We start from the raw sequence: 13219 nt of genomic DNA on the forward strand, positions 1-13219 counted from the left end.
CCTGGGGTCATTAAGTTGCTCTGAGGCAGCTAAAGGTAACAGGAGCTGAATATAGTCAGCTGCCTGTGCATTTGGCTTTTGGACACAAACAAGATGTCTAGGCACTGAGGTAGTTAATGTTCAGTATACTACTGTACTGGTACCTGATGTATTGATCATATTTTCCATTGAAACCAGAAGAATCATAAATAATCTCAACTCAGTAATTATCAAGCTATAATTATTCATGTAAAGTTTGATAATGGTAGTGGTCACCAGTTAGTTTCATGATCAGTGTTTATTTATTGAACATTTAAAATGTTTTTCAGTTAGCACTTTATATGCAAGATCTCATTTGGTGATTATATTTTTATTTACTTATAGGAAATAGAGGCCACATTAACTTTGCTGTATTCAAGAAGCTTACTGATTTATTTTTTTCTTAGAACCTCAGATTACTTGTTGTTGTTGTTGTCATTGTTGATGTCCTGGCATCAGGTATAGCCAGATTGTCATTCTTTAAATAAAGGAGATGGAGAGGGGGTTAATCTGATTAACAGAAAAGGCCACCTATAAATAAAAAGAAGCATTATGCCTATTTGTAGCAAGAGTGTATCAGTTCTGTATAGTTATCCATCAATCACCTATACTAAGAGGACTCATTGAAGAAATTCATGAAGTTAGAGAGTCATGTCTGCCTCTTTCTTTTTTTTTTTTTTTTTTTTTTTTTTTTTTTGAGACAGAGCCTCAGGCTGTCCTCTGGGTAGAGTGCCGTGGCATAGCTCACAGCACCCTCCAACTCCTGGGCTCAAGCGAGTCTCCTGCCTCCGCCTCCCAAGTAGCTGGGACCACAGGCGCCCGCCACAACACCTGGCTATTTTTTGGTTGCAGCCATCATTGTTGTTTGGCGGTCCGGGCTGGGGATTCAAACCCGCCACCTTAGGTGTATGTGGCTGGCGCCTTAGCCGGTTGAGCTATAGGTGCCGAGCCTCTGCCTCTTTCAGCATTACATCCTCAGCACCTAGAACAGATATCCTCAAACTACAGCCCGCGGGCCACATGCAGCCTGCCTAGGACATTTATCCAGCCCGCCAGGTGTTTTTACCCCTGCTGCCAATGCCTGTCCTGCTTAGCAGCCGACTCATCCTGGGCCCACAATCTGGTCCTCTAACAGTCTGAGGGACAGTGAACTGGCCCCCTGTTTAAAAAGTTTGAGGACCCCTGACCTAGAAAAACAGTGAGATCATGGTGCCTCATAAACATTTGTTAAATGAATGAATGACCCACAGCTCTCATTTTAGCAGCAGCTTCACCCTTCTCCTTTCCCTGCTGCAATCAACACAACAACCCCATTTGAATTTAATTTTTCTTTCCTCTCCTTGCTAAATCATAGATACAGAGGTAATGGAAGACAAATACTCACAGAGCCACCAATGAGAATTGAAGAGATGGAATACTTACCATTAACCATCAGGGTTGAAGGTGGAAGTCATTCAGATATATTATAGATGTATTCAATTATAAATTTAAAAGTCAGTTAACCTCCTTAAAAGAATGGAACTCTTTAAATTCACTATTTTATCCTGAACTTAGTATTATCACTTGATTCATTGTAGACATCAAGTCATCTAAATACTTTCTGGGTGCCCAGCATGGAGGCTCTCACGGGTAATTCTAGTGCTTTGGGAGGCCAATGCGAATGGATTGCTTGAGCTCAGGAGTTCAAGACCAGCCTGAGCAAGAGTGAGACCCTGTCTCTACTAAAAACAGAAAAACTATTTGTTGTGTTAAGATATTTATACTCTTGTATGTTGCTTCTGTTTCAAAAATGCTTTTATTTCAATACTTTTCAGAAAACATGAGAATCTTTTTTTAAATAATAAAAATATTAACAGATTAAAAAAAAGAAAAACTAGCCAGGCATTGTGGTATGCACCTATATCCCAGCTACTTGGGAGGCTGCATCAAGAAGATTGAGGTTGCTATGGGCCATGATGAAGCCACAGCATTCTACCCAGGGTGACAGAGTAAGACTCTGTCAAAAAAAAAGAAAACTATACCTCTGGGATGATTTTTTCCGAAGTGGATTGTAGGATTCCAGTAGAGTATTCTAGCTGCTTGTCCTGATTGTGAGCTCAGCATTTTGATTCATTCATGATAATCAAATGATTGTGTACTTTCTGGAATTATAAACATAATATTGACTCTATTAAATATTCTTCTACCTGGTATTCTTAGTTGATGTAATGGTAAATACATGCCAGTTTTTGCCTTCTGTTGGATTGTTTCAGTATCTATGTATGTGGGATTATTGACAGAATTTTCCTGTAGAAGTAAAGTCACAATCATCCAAGTCCTAAATAACAGCTAATACTAACCCCATGGGGGAAGATTCCTGATAATTTTCTAAGTTTTCTGTGTTACTGACAGGTTTCATGCATACAGTCAGCTATTAAAGCATTAGAGTTTCTTTCATTTCTTAATCATTAACAACTTTAGCTTTGATTACCCACAGAGTTGCAAGCTGTTAAAATTATCATTTGCTTCTTACTAATTTTGAAACCAGGAGCTTTTTCTTTATATTATGCAGCACAGGTCTTTCTCGGAGCACATACAATGCAGGAGGACCAAGAGTTTACTATGGGAAAACCTAATCTAAAAATAATGAATTTGTAAAATAAAGGGGGTAAAGGGAAGGGAATGTAGTTCAATATTAAACAATTTGGTTTTTTAAAGGATTCAACAGAGAGGGCTTGTTTTGTTTTTTTTTTCATTAGAAAGCCCCCCTGGTTTTTATAGTTTATCATTCTCCAAATATAGTCAATTTATGGTGATTATTTCATGAAAAGTATAAAGAGGAAGAAAATCTAAAAGTTATGTTTCAGTGCTAAAAGATGAGTTGAAATTCAACCACAGTTAATGTAGAATTAGCATTTAATTCAATAGAACCTAAAAATACCCTTAAAAAATATATTTATATCCAGCCTTTAAAAACTATGCAGCTATCGTGCCTTAACCTATAGTAAGTACCAAAGATACATTTGTTAAGTTGATTTATATTAAGATCAGATGAAATATGATAAAATGCAGTATGTTATCTTGAACATTCATTCAAATATATTTATTGTGATCCCAAATGTAGTTTATTAGGGGAAAAATAAAAATTGATGACTTATTTTATTAAAAATGACTTTTTTCTAAAATGACTTGGTATATTTTTACAACATTATGCTGAAGGAATCTATACAATATTGAGCCAAAAGGCACTTATGGACAAGTCTATAAAAGCTACTTAAACATCTCAGAAGCTTCTTAAAATAACCATTTCCTAAGCCCTGTTCTCAAAGATTTGGGGGGGTAAATCTAGGGTGAGCCTAGGCAATTGAATTTTTTTTAGCTTGATGCACCATCAAGTATTAAAACCATGCAGAGTGGAATAATAGACATTGGAGACTCAAAAGAGGGGAGAATGGAGGGTGGTGAGTGATGAAAAATAACTTAGTGGGTAAAATGTATACAAGTTGGTGATTGGTACACTACAAGCCCAGATTATACCACTATGCAATGTATCCATGTAATAAAACTCCACTTGTATCCCATAAATCTATTGCAGTAAAACCAAAACAAAACAAAACAGTGATAGATCAGCAATGGTTTTCTCCAAGAAGAGGCACTAGATATGGGTTATTGGTTAGCCCATTTTTAACGTGATTATTCTTACTTCCTTTTAAACTCCCTTCTTGTTTGGGAAGACTCAAACCTCTAAGGTGATGGTAGGGATAGGATGTTTTTCTTTGACAGACTATAAGGAGAATGAACATGTAGCTTTTCTCAGTCTAGTATTTCTGATTTCTGAGGATTTTTTCTAAATACCAATCTGATGCCAGGCAATACCCTATGGAGGTGATACATGATTCATGATTCAAAGCAGGAAAAGCAAAGGTTAGTACTACCTGGAAACTCTCATCCTTACAGGCTCACCCCAACACTCTTGTACAGGGTCCTTCCCGAGGTCATTCTTCATGGCACATACCACTTCCTGACTTTGTCCCCAGATCTTTTCCCAGGAGTCACAACATAAGATTCTGGCTAACAGAGTCATGTGGCCAAGACAGCCAGGAATGGAGACACATATGGTATAGTCTCTTTGCCTAGTCTTTGTCTGTCTTTCAGTCCACCATTCTCCTTGCTAGCCTTACTCTTATCATTAGAATGGAAACATTCATTGCCCAGTTCTGCCTATATTTGCCAGGTTTTCTTCTTTATTTCTACTATGTAAGACCTTTCCTTTAGTGCTGACCTTTTACAGTTTCTCCAGAATTTATGAACTTACCTTTTTTTCTCCCCTAAAATTTGATCTAGATGTATTTTCCATTTCCTGCGTAAAATACATTCCTTTAATTAGTGCTTCCCAATATCATTTTTATTAAATATAATCATTTATCAATTGTAACACATCGTGATTTTGATTGCTTATTTAAAATATATTTTCTAGTGCTCCAGTGGCACAATCAGTTAGCACATGGTACTAATAAAATATATTTTCTTAGAAACATCCACCCTTTACAGTATTAACATCTGTCTCCTCCTTTCTAAGGAAGCAGATGAATTTGCCTATAGGCTACAGGCTTCTTAAGCACTATGAGCAGATAGATTGTGACATAGCATCTGCCCTCTGAGAACTTATGGTCTAAGAGGTATATATGTCATTTTCTTTTTTGATTAATTTCTACATTTCCTTCATGTTTGTGCCTATTAAGCATCCATAGTTTACTAAATGCTGTGTAGGACAAAGGAAATGTGATAAAACATACTTGGGCAAAGTCTCATAATAATTTAAGAATCCTGTATTAAAACTTAATATAATTGACGTCTAGGAAAAATTTCTATCTTTCCTCCAGGATAAATAATTCAAAGTATTTTAACCATTCTTATTAAACTCCATGAATCCCAAACTTTATTAACATAAAGGAAGAAACATAGTTAAGCAATTTTAGACAATTTTATTAGTGATATAAAATTTCATAGCTGAAAAAGGAAAGCTAAAATCAAATAAAGTTTGATTTTCGTTCTTTACAAGGTTCTTGTTTCTAGTCCTTATCTTAAACATTGTTATTGTTATTAAATTTTAAGCCTTTTTAATTTTGTGAAGGCAAAAAATGGAAACCTAATAAACACATGTATATGTAAAAAACTATTTCATAACTGAAAAAGGAAAACTAAAATCAAATAAAATTTGGAATGAATCAATGAGAACAAGAAACATCCCTGAATGAAATAAGTAGAAAATTTATTCAAGTCTGCTAGAACAGAATAGGTAGCAACTGTTCCCCATACAAGTACACAAAATATTTGCCTCACAAAGTTTCTTTGATTATTTAAGATGACTCTTTAAGGAGAAAAAAAATTAGAAAAATATTCAGTTTTTCATAAAAGGCTCTTCTAACACGTAACAATATTAACTCTTCTATTATCTCTTGATATGGCCCAATTGGAAACTACTTCTCAGTAAGTTTTTCCATTAAATAAAAGATTAGGCTTGATTTCTTTTTTAACACCAGAAAACAGTAATCAATATTTTAGTGATGACAGAGAATCATAACAAAAATTATAATTATGGGGATAAAGGCTTTTTTTCCCTCTTCTTCCTCTGACTTTATTTTTGCATTTCATAGTTGTCTGTAAGGTACTGTCACATAAGTACAGTGTCATAAGTACATTACATAAATGTAAATGTCATTAGAGAGATTTGTCAGTTTTCTTAAAAGTTTGCTTTATCTAAGTTACAATTCATAACATCCAAGATTGAATAATTTCAAAGGCAGCCTGAGCATTAGTTTGTCCAGTGTTTTGCCAGGTCCATTCCTTTCATGTCTGAGGTCAGAGTGCAGACATCTTTAAGTATGGTCTAGTGATATATTAGGGGCATTGTAATTCATAATAACTTTATATTAATGATGGCAGTTGAGTTATGGTGTTAGTATGAGAGTCAAGTGTCTGGATGGTGAAAATATTAGGTTCACTTGTTTGTAAGTATAATTAGTGAAAAGAAGAACAGACATAATGCGAATGTTGTTATCTCCAGGTAGTAATGTTACTATAGATTTTAACTTATTCTTTTCGATTACTTCTAATTTTTTAAATTTTTTTTATAATTGGGACAGTCTCACCTTGTCACCCTCGATAGAGTGTTGTGGCATCATAGCTCACAGCAACTTCAAACTCTTGAACTCAAGCAATTCTCTTGCCTCAGCCTCCCTAGTAGCTGAGACTGCAGGCACCTGTCATAACACCTGGCTGTTCTTTTGTTTGTTTGTTTTGTTTAGCAGGCCTGGGCTGAGTTTGAACCCACCAGCCCCGGTGCATGTGACTGGCACCCTAACCACTGAGCTCTGAGCTCTGGGTACCCAGCCTCCAATTTTTTTTTTTTTTTTAATGAAGCAAAATAAGTACAATCAGAGAAAAAGAGGAAATTATAGTGACTGCTTACTTATTTTGGGTTTGCTTGTCCTAGGATACTTGGCCAGGCTTTATTTCATATGTGCTATTTCTCTCCCAAGACATTTTCCTTCTTGTTCATGCTGCTGAAGCACATTTGTTCTATCTTAGCCGTATGGGAATACATAAGTTTGTATGACTAAACCTAAAGATAAATACATGATTGTAGCTTACTTACTTTTTCTTTTAATTTAGCAAATTATGTTTGTAGATGGATTCTTGCACGTATGTAGTATTTTGCTGCAGTCTGATGCTTAAGGTCTTTGTATTTGTGGAATGTAAAGAAATGTCAAGGGAGATAAATGTATTGAGATGCATGGAAGGTTCTAGGAAATTTGAAAAGCAGTATGGTAGGATTGATAGGCTGATCATATTTTAGCAATATCAGTTGAACGCCATTGATCAACCTTTCTTAGGCCTCAGCTCCTAGATCATAGTTCCAGTGTGTTAAAATGTTTCTCCCTTGATCCATTCGCCATTAAAAGTTATTGTGTCTTAACTTTTAATGTGTGTTAAAATTATAACCATAGACATCTTTGCTGCTGATATCCAAAGAAATACCTCATAATTCTTTCATTCTTAGGTAAATTTCTGGATTTTCAAAACTGAGTCCCCTTCATTTGCCTCTCCCACTCTTTTCTGTTCTCAGTTGAAAAAATTTCTGCATCCTAACTTTATTAGGCTATCGAGAAACCATTTTTACAACTATCATGAGACATTAAAGGAGTTAGAATAAAATTAAATGCCTTGGGAGTTTGGGGTAGTACCAAAAAAAGCAAGGAATAATTTGGTTTATTTTTTTCCCCATCTAATATTTTTAGGTACAAGCCTATGCAGAAAGTGGATGGGGTTGCAGATGGTTTCACAGGAAGTGGTCAACAGACAGGCACATCTGTTGAGCAAACTGTAATTGCCCAAAGCCAACATCATCAACAGTTTTTAGGTATGTTAAGGTGTGATGCATATTAGTTTGCTGTTAGGATTTGAAAAGAGAACAACAGTAGTCTTTTCTGAGTGCAATGTCTATTACAGATGTTAATTACATAGTTTTTGATGCTGAAACTATGCACATAGTATATCTAATAGTCCTAGTTTATGTCTACTTTTCATGTTCGCCATAGCTTATTTTTAAAAATTTCAAGCTGTATAGGACTTTTAAATGCATATGAATTAAAGGCTCATTAGTATGAAATTGTTTTTCAGAATTTGTATTAATTGGCTTTTGTGATCAGAATTGTGTTGTGTTTCCTTTTAAGAGTGCTTCAAGTGCCAAAAAGAATTCTCATTTCCTTTGTATAAAGTTACATATGCATATGGTTTCGGATTAGAAAAAAAATTATAAGCATTTAAAGCAATCACAGTATTTTCTATTGGTGTAATTTAGAGATGGTATACATGTTTCTTATTAGTGAAAGAGTTAGGAAGTGGAACACTTTGCATATTCCTGCCATAGCCAAAGGATCAAAAATGGCACTTTAATTGACATCTCTTCAAGAGATGAACATGCATGTTTCCGTACAACAGAGCAAGATAAGTAGATGCTATGAGAGAGTTAGTGTGTGTATGTGTCTGTGTGTGTGTACATGTGTCTATGTGCACTTACTCGGAAAAACAGCTAAAATAAACTCTTAGGTTGGAATAGCTACTGAAGTTGAAAACATCATAGTAGCATTTCCCAAACTAAAGTCCTCAGGTGTATTTTTATGGATCCTTCAGCATTGAATTTGTGTTTTATTTAAATTATAATCTTAAAAAATAAGCATATTCTGAATTACCTAGAGAACTAGAACTAAATATTACTCTAAAATTTTAAATTCCATGTATGTATTTGAATCTGTAATAGGACAGGTACAGAGCAAATTACATTAATTGTCCAGAGCTAATGAGAGAAGAACAGAAAGAGGCTTGCTATGTAAATTTCGCCTTCATCCCAAGGGAAGGCTAACTGATATCCCTGTATGTGTGTGAGGGAAAGTTTCACAGTCATTTGCATATTGAAGAGTAATGGGAGAAGCAGCCACCATGAAGCATGCCTTGGTTTAGGGGTCTCAGACTCAGAAGATCCTGGGCTGTAGCGGGCAATACAGTATTTGTGTTGTGAGAGAGAATTTAGTTACAGTACAAGAGGATCATCTATCACACGAAATCAGTGTTGTTAAGTTTAATGTTATCTATGTGACTTTCTTTGTATTTATTTTGTAGCTTTTTTGGTTCGTGATTATATAAGAGGTATGAACATAATGAGTTTAAAGCTAGATTCATTTTATATATATATAAGTAACATAATAAAAAAATTGATAGAGGCAAGCTTGAGATATTTTTCTTTTCATAGAGTCGCTCTATTGAGAAACATTGTAATATGTGATATGTATGCTATTTCTAGTATAACTATAGGGAAAATTTATTTTCTACAAAACTCTTATGAGTGTTCCCTCTTTTCTTACATTTTGTGCTGATGAAGTTACTAAGTTTTGCTTTGAAAATATCAATATGAGAAATCCTTGCTCTTTGGACCTCTGACCGTGAAACAATTTTTTTCTTTTTAGTCCTCTTAAATTTTTCCTCATTAATCTGTAATTGGCACCATCCACAATAGCTTTTTTCTGTTGTGTTGTCATGGTAACAGATGCATCTCGAGCACTTCCAGAGTTTGGAGAAGTTGAAATCTCTTCTTTGCCAGATGGTACTACCTTTGAGGATATCAAGTCACTGCAGAGTCTTTATCGAGAGCACTGTGAGGTAAGTCTTTTTAAACATAGTATGAACACATGCTAAGTTTTGCCAGACAACTTGCTAAAACAAAATAATCAAGCTTATTCCTAGAGGACAGATGAATTTAGCACTAATTCTTTTGAGCATTTTTTCTTAGCACTAATAAATTCATTTTTCTTCTTTCTTGTCTCAGAGTGGAGAGATGAGGAATGCAGAAAAGTGAGAATAAAATTTATTCTCCATTTCTTAAGCCTATCCTAATATGAATCCTTTGATGCAGCAATTCCACTTCTAGGTATTTATCCTACAAAAATACTTATATATGGGTGATGAGACACACGTACAAGGGAATTTGTTGCATTATTCATTTTAATGCAGAAATATTGGTTGTATTTTAATATCTAATAGGGAACTGGTTAAGTAAAATATGGTACAGTCTTTCAAATGGTAAACTATGCAGCTATTTAAAAAAAAATAGGGTAACTCTAAATGTACTAACATAGGTCAAGCCAGGATTTAATGTTAAAAGAAAAGGTACAGTGCAATAAAGTGTATGGTATGTTATCATTTGAGTGAAAAGGAACATGTGTATATACCTCTCTAGAAAGAAGAACACAAAATTGTGAACAGTGATTGCTTTGTGAAGAAAACCAGGTGACAGGGAGTCAGGAGAGACACTTAATTTTTCAATAGATTCCTTTTACCTTTTGAATTTTATATCATAAATAGGAATTTCTATTAAAAACAATTTTTGGAAACCATTTAGGTATTCCTTCCAGAGATCATTGTTTCATTTGTTGTGTTTCATTTTTGTGGTTAATTAAGGTTCCTCTTGGTGTTTTCTGTCCCCACTCTTACTCTCTAAGTATCCTGCATCTAGGAAGGGAGCTCTCTCCACGCCAGCAAATTAATGTACCTGCAAGTCAGAATTCTATTTAGAGAATAAGTAGCTTTATTCCAGGGGTATTTGTCATCTCCTCAGAAATAAAAGATAATCCTTTGGATTTCCTGGGCAGTACTTCTGACTGCTGACAATGCAGTAAGAAGTCTCAGCTGATAGCATTCACTAATTTTTTCCCAGCCCATAAATAAGAATTGTGTGAGCAAACGTGAGTACTTTTTAAGGGTGCTAGATTACTAGCAGTCAAGGGCAAATCCTTTCTTTAATAACATAGCATGTGCCAGAAGTGTTCTTCAACATGCCTTGCCTGTTCCCAGCTTTTCCTGAGATTGTGAAAGCTAGTTATTATTCATTTCCCTCAGACTGTTGTACTTTTCCCAATATTACAGAATTCCTGTATTATCCTTAGGTGTACAGAAAAAAATCTTATTCAGTAAAGATTTGTATAAAGATTCCATTTCTCTATGGTCATGTGAACCTTGCTTTAAGCAAACCAGCCTATATAAATATAATTAGTATTTTTTCTAAGTTTTTCATATTTATTCATAATGTAAGTTGGAGCATGATTATTTATATTGCTAAAAAATGTACAGTAAGATTATTTTAAATGATAAGCTCCCTCAGTAAAATTAAAATAGTCTTTGGATTATAAAATTTTCATTAATGTATTAGTTTTGAGAAATATATTTTCTTTATGTGAAGAGGTAGGAACATGTCTAGTAATCAGTCTGGGTAGAGAATGACATACAACAATCCCTATTTATTTCAGAGTTACCAGTGTTCATATCATTTCTCTCAAGGGGCCAGGGTGGCATATATAAAAAAGAATTCTAAACTTTTGAGATATAACTGTCTGAATCTCATATCTAATCCTGTAAATAGTCATTTGCCCAGCGTCAGTAGAATATGGATTATTTTAATTTATACTTGCCTATATATTTTAGTCTGAACATATTTGAAAGTAGGTGGACAAATGAAAAAATGTTTTATTCATTTGTAAAACTGCCTCAAATAAGGCTGATGTGAATGTCCTTTCAAAAGAGTTAATTGAGAGTATTTAATTTGAAGAGATACTAAATTTAAGATAAACTGAAATTCTTTACTTGCCCTATTTTATTTCACATTTCTTAGAGTTTATATTTTTAAAGAAAGATTAACATACTTACTTTACCTGTAAGTAAAGTAGTCTCACAATTTGTTTATCAAAGATATTTTGTGTCATTAATTGTGTTATATAAGGAACAAGTATATTTTTATGCAAGTTGCTGCAACTGTTTTTTCTTGTAACATGTATGCACAGTGCTTTTACAGTAGTTGTATATAGAGGTGTGCAAGACATTATGTCAGATATTCATAGTTGCTTCACATTCTTGGAATGTGTGTAAGCTACAGCTGAGAAAGCAACTAGAATCATTTTCTTCTGGAGAAGGTTTTGATTTTTGCCTGGGATGAGAGGATATGTATATGTCCTTTATTTTCAGGGCTTACATTTTGCGTTTTTAGTGTTACTGATGAATTTGTTAATTAATTTGTCTTCTCTCCATTTTCATTATTCAGCTACTTACAACATTTTCTACAAGTTCCCAGAAAATAATCTCAAGCAGTTTTTGATATTTCAATTTACCTTAGAGTATTTTTAACCCAAGTTATTCTCTATATTATGCACTAGGCCAGCTATACACAGGTGGCACAGACTCTAGAATTATAAAGTTATGGTTTGCTCCTTTTCCCTGAAATACTGAGATAGATTCTCTAGATTGCCTCATATTGTCTCTTACCTTTCATGAATTTTGTTCATATTAATGGGGCTGTTTTGCACTTTACCTGTCCTGGTCCTTAATGCAGATGACATCATATACATAATACTGACTACTTCTAATGTTCAGCACTCAAAGTAATCAGAGTCATATGTTCTTAGCACGAGTTATTCTTTGATTTTATGCTTGCTTTTATGAAGGCTAATTTACAAACTAATTGGCAATAGCAGGGTGAAATTAAATATGATAATCAAAAGTTAATAGGAAAAGTAGTAGGTTTTAGCATCATAAAAAGAAAATGCCCTATGTAGCCCTTGATAGCTCTAGAAAATAAAATTAAGGAGAGAGAGGAAGTGAAGACCCCAAGATTAGAAAAGGGGATCAGTCTTAAAGCTATTTTCTAGCAGGGGTGTCTGACCTTTCTCTTCTCTGCAGCACATTGGAAGAAGAGTTATCTTGGGCTCACATTAAATATACAAACACTAAAGAAAGCAGATAAGCAAAAAAAAAAAAATTTCACATAATTTTCATGATATCTAATACCACAAGTAAGCAAAATAATCCTCAAATAATCTGCATGTGGCCCACAGGTCTCAGGTTGGACACCCCAGCAAGGAAATGTGAAGAGATAAGGTTGTATTCTCTAATGTTGAATGTAAGATATCACTTGCTGTGTCCAGAGAGGCAATATCCTCTCAAGGCCTATGACTCCATAGCTTCTGCTGTAGCCTCTGCCTGGCTGGGAACACCCTGGATCCCATGGTCAGCAGCCTTAGAGCTAATTTAGCCGCCCTAAGTGCACCTGCCATTTATAAGCACCTCCACATACTCTTCACTTCTCTTCTCTCTGATGGCCAGTGGTTACCTGACCCAGAGAAAACTAATGTCTATTGAGTCTATGTACCCTTCAGTGTCTGAGAATAGGTAAACTGGCAACAACTAAGTATGCAGAAGGCAGCAATAAGTAAAGGAATGAAAGAAAAGTAATTTAAAAAGCTGAGTGTGGTGGCTAACACCTGTACTCTAGCACTTTGGGAAGTTGAGGCAGGTGAATCACTTGAGTTCAGGAGTTGGAGACCAACCTGAGCAAGAGCAAACCCTGTCTCTACTAAAAATAGAAAAATTAGCTGAACCTTGTGACAGGTGTCTATAGTCCCAGCTGCTCAGGCGGCTAAGGCAAGAGGATCGCTTGAGCCCAGGAGTTGGAGGTTACTGTTAGCTATGATGTCATGGCACTCTACCCAGGGTGACAGAGTGAGACTCTGTCTTAAAAGAAAAGTATGAAAAAGAAATCCAGAAGAAGGAAAGCAAATATGAAAATGGATGAGAAAAGAGAGGTAAAATTGAAGATGGAATAAGAGGCCATTATAGG

The 13219-nt window shown here is 34.9% G+C and overlaps 1 protein-coding gene across 1 annotated transcript in view; it reads left to right on the forward strand.

The window, feature by feature from the left end:
• RFX3 (regulatory factor X3) overlaps nucleotides 1-13219 on the forward strand; it is a 160355-nt gene that overhangs the window by 100288 nt on the left and 46848 nt on the right. The window contains exons 7-8 of the mRNA XM_023508836.1: nucleotides 7299-7420; nucleotides 9104-9216. Coding sequence (XP_023364604.1) covers nucleotides 7299-7420; nucleotides 9104-9216 — 235 coding nt within the window. The remainder of the gene's footprint in view (nucleotides 1-7298; nucleotides 7421-9103; nucleotides 9217-13219) is intronic.

The sequence above is a fragment of the Otolemur garnettii genome, unplaced genomic scaffold (genome assembly GCF_000181295.1).
Source record: "Otolemur garnettii isolate 467f Iridium unplaced genomic scaffold, OtoGar3 scaffold00006, whole genome shotgun sequence".
NCBI classification, from domain to species: domain Eukaryota; kingdom Metazoa; phylum Chordata; class Mammalia; order Primates; family Galagidae; genus Otolemur; species Otolemur garnettii.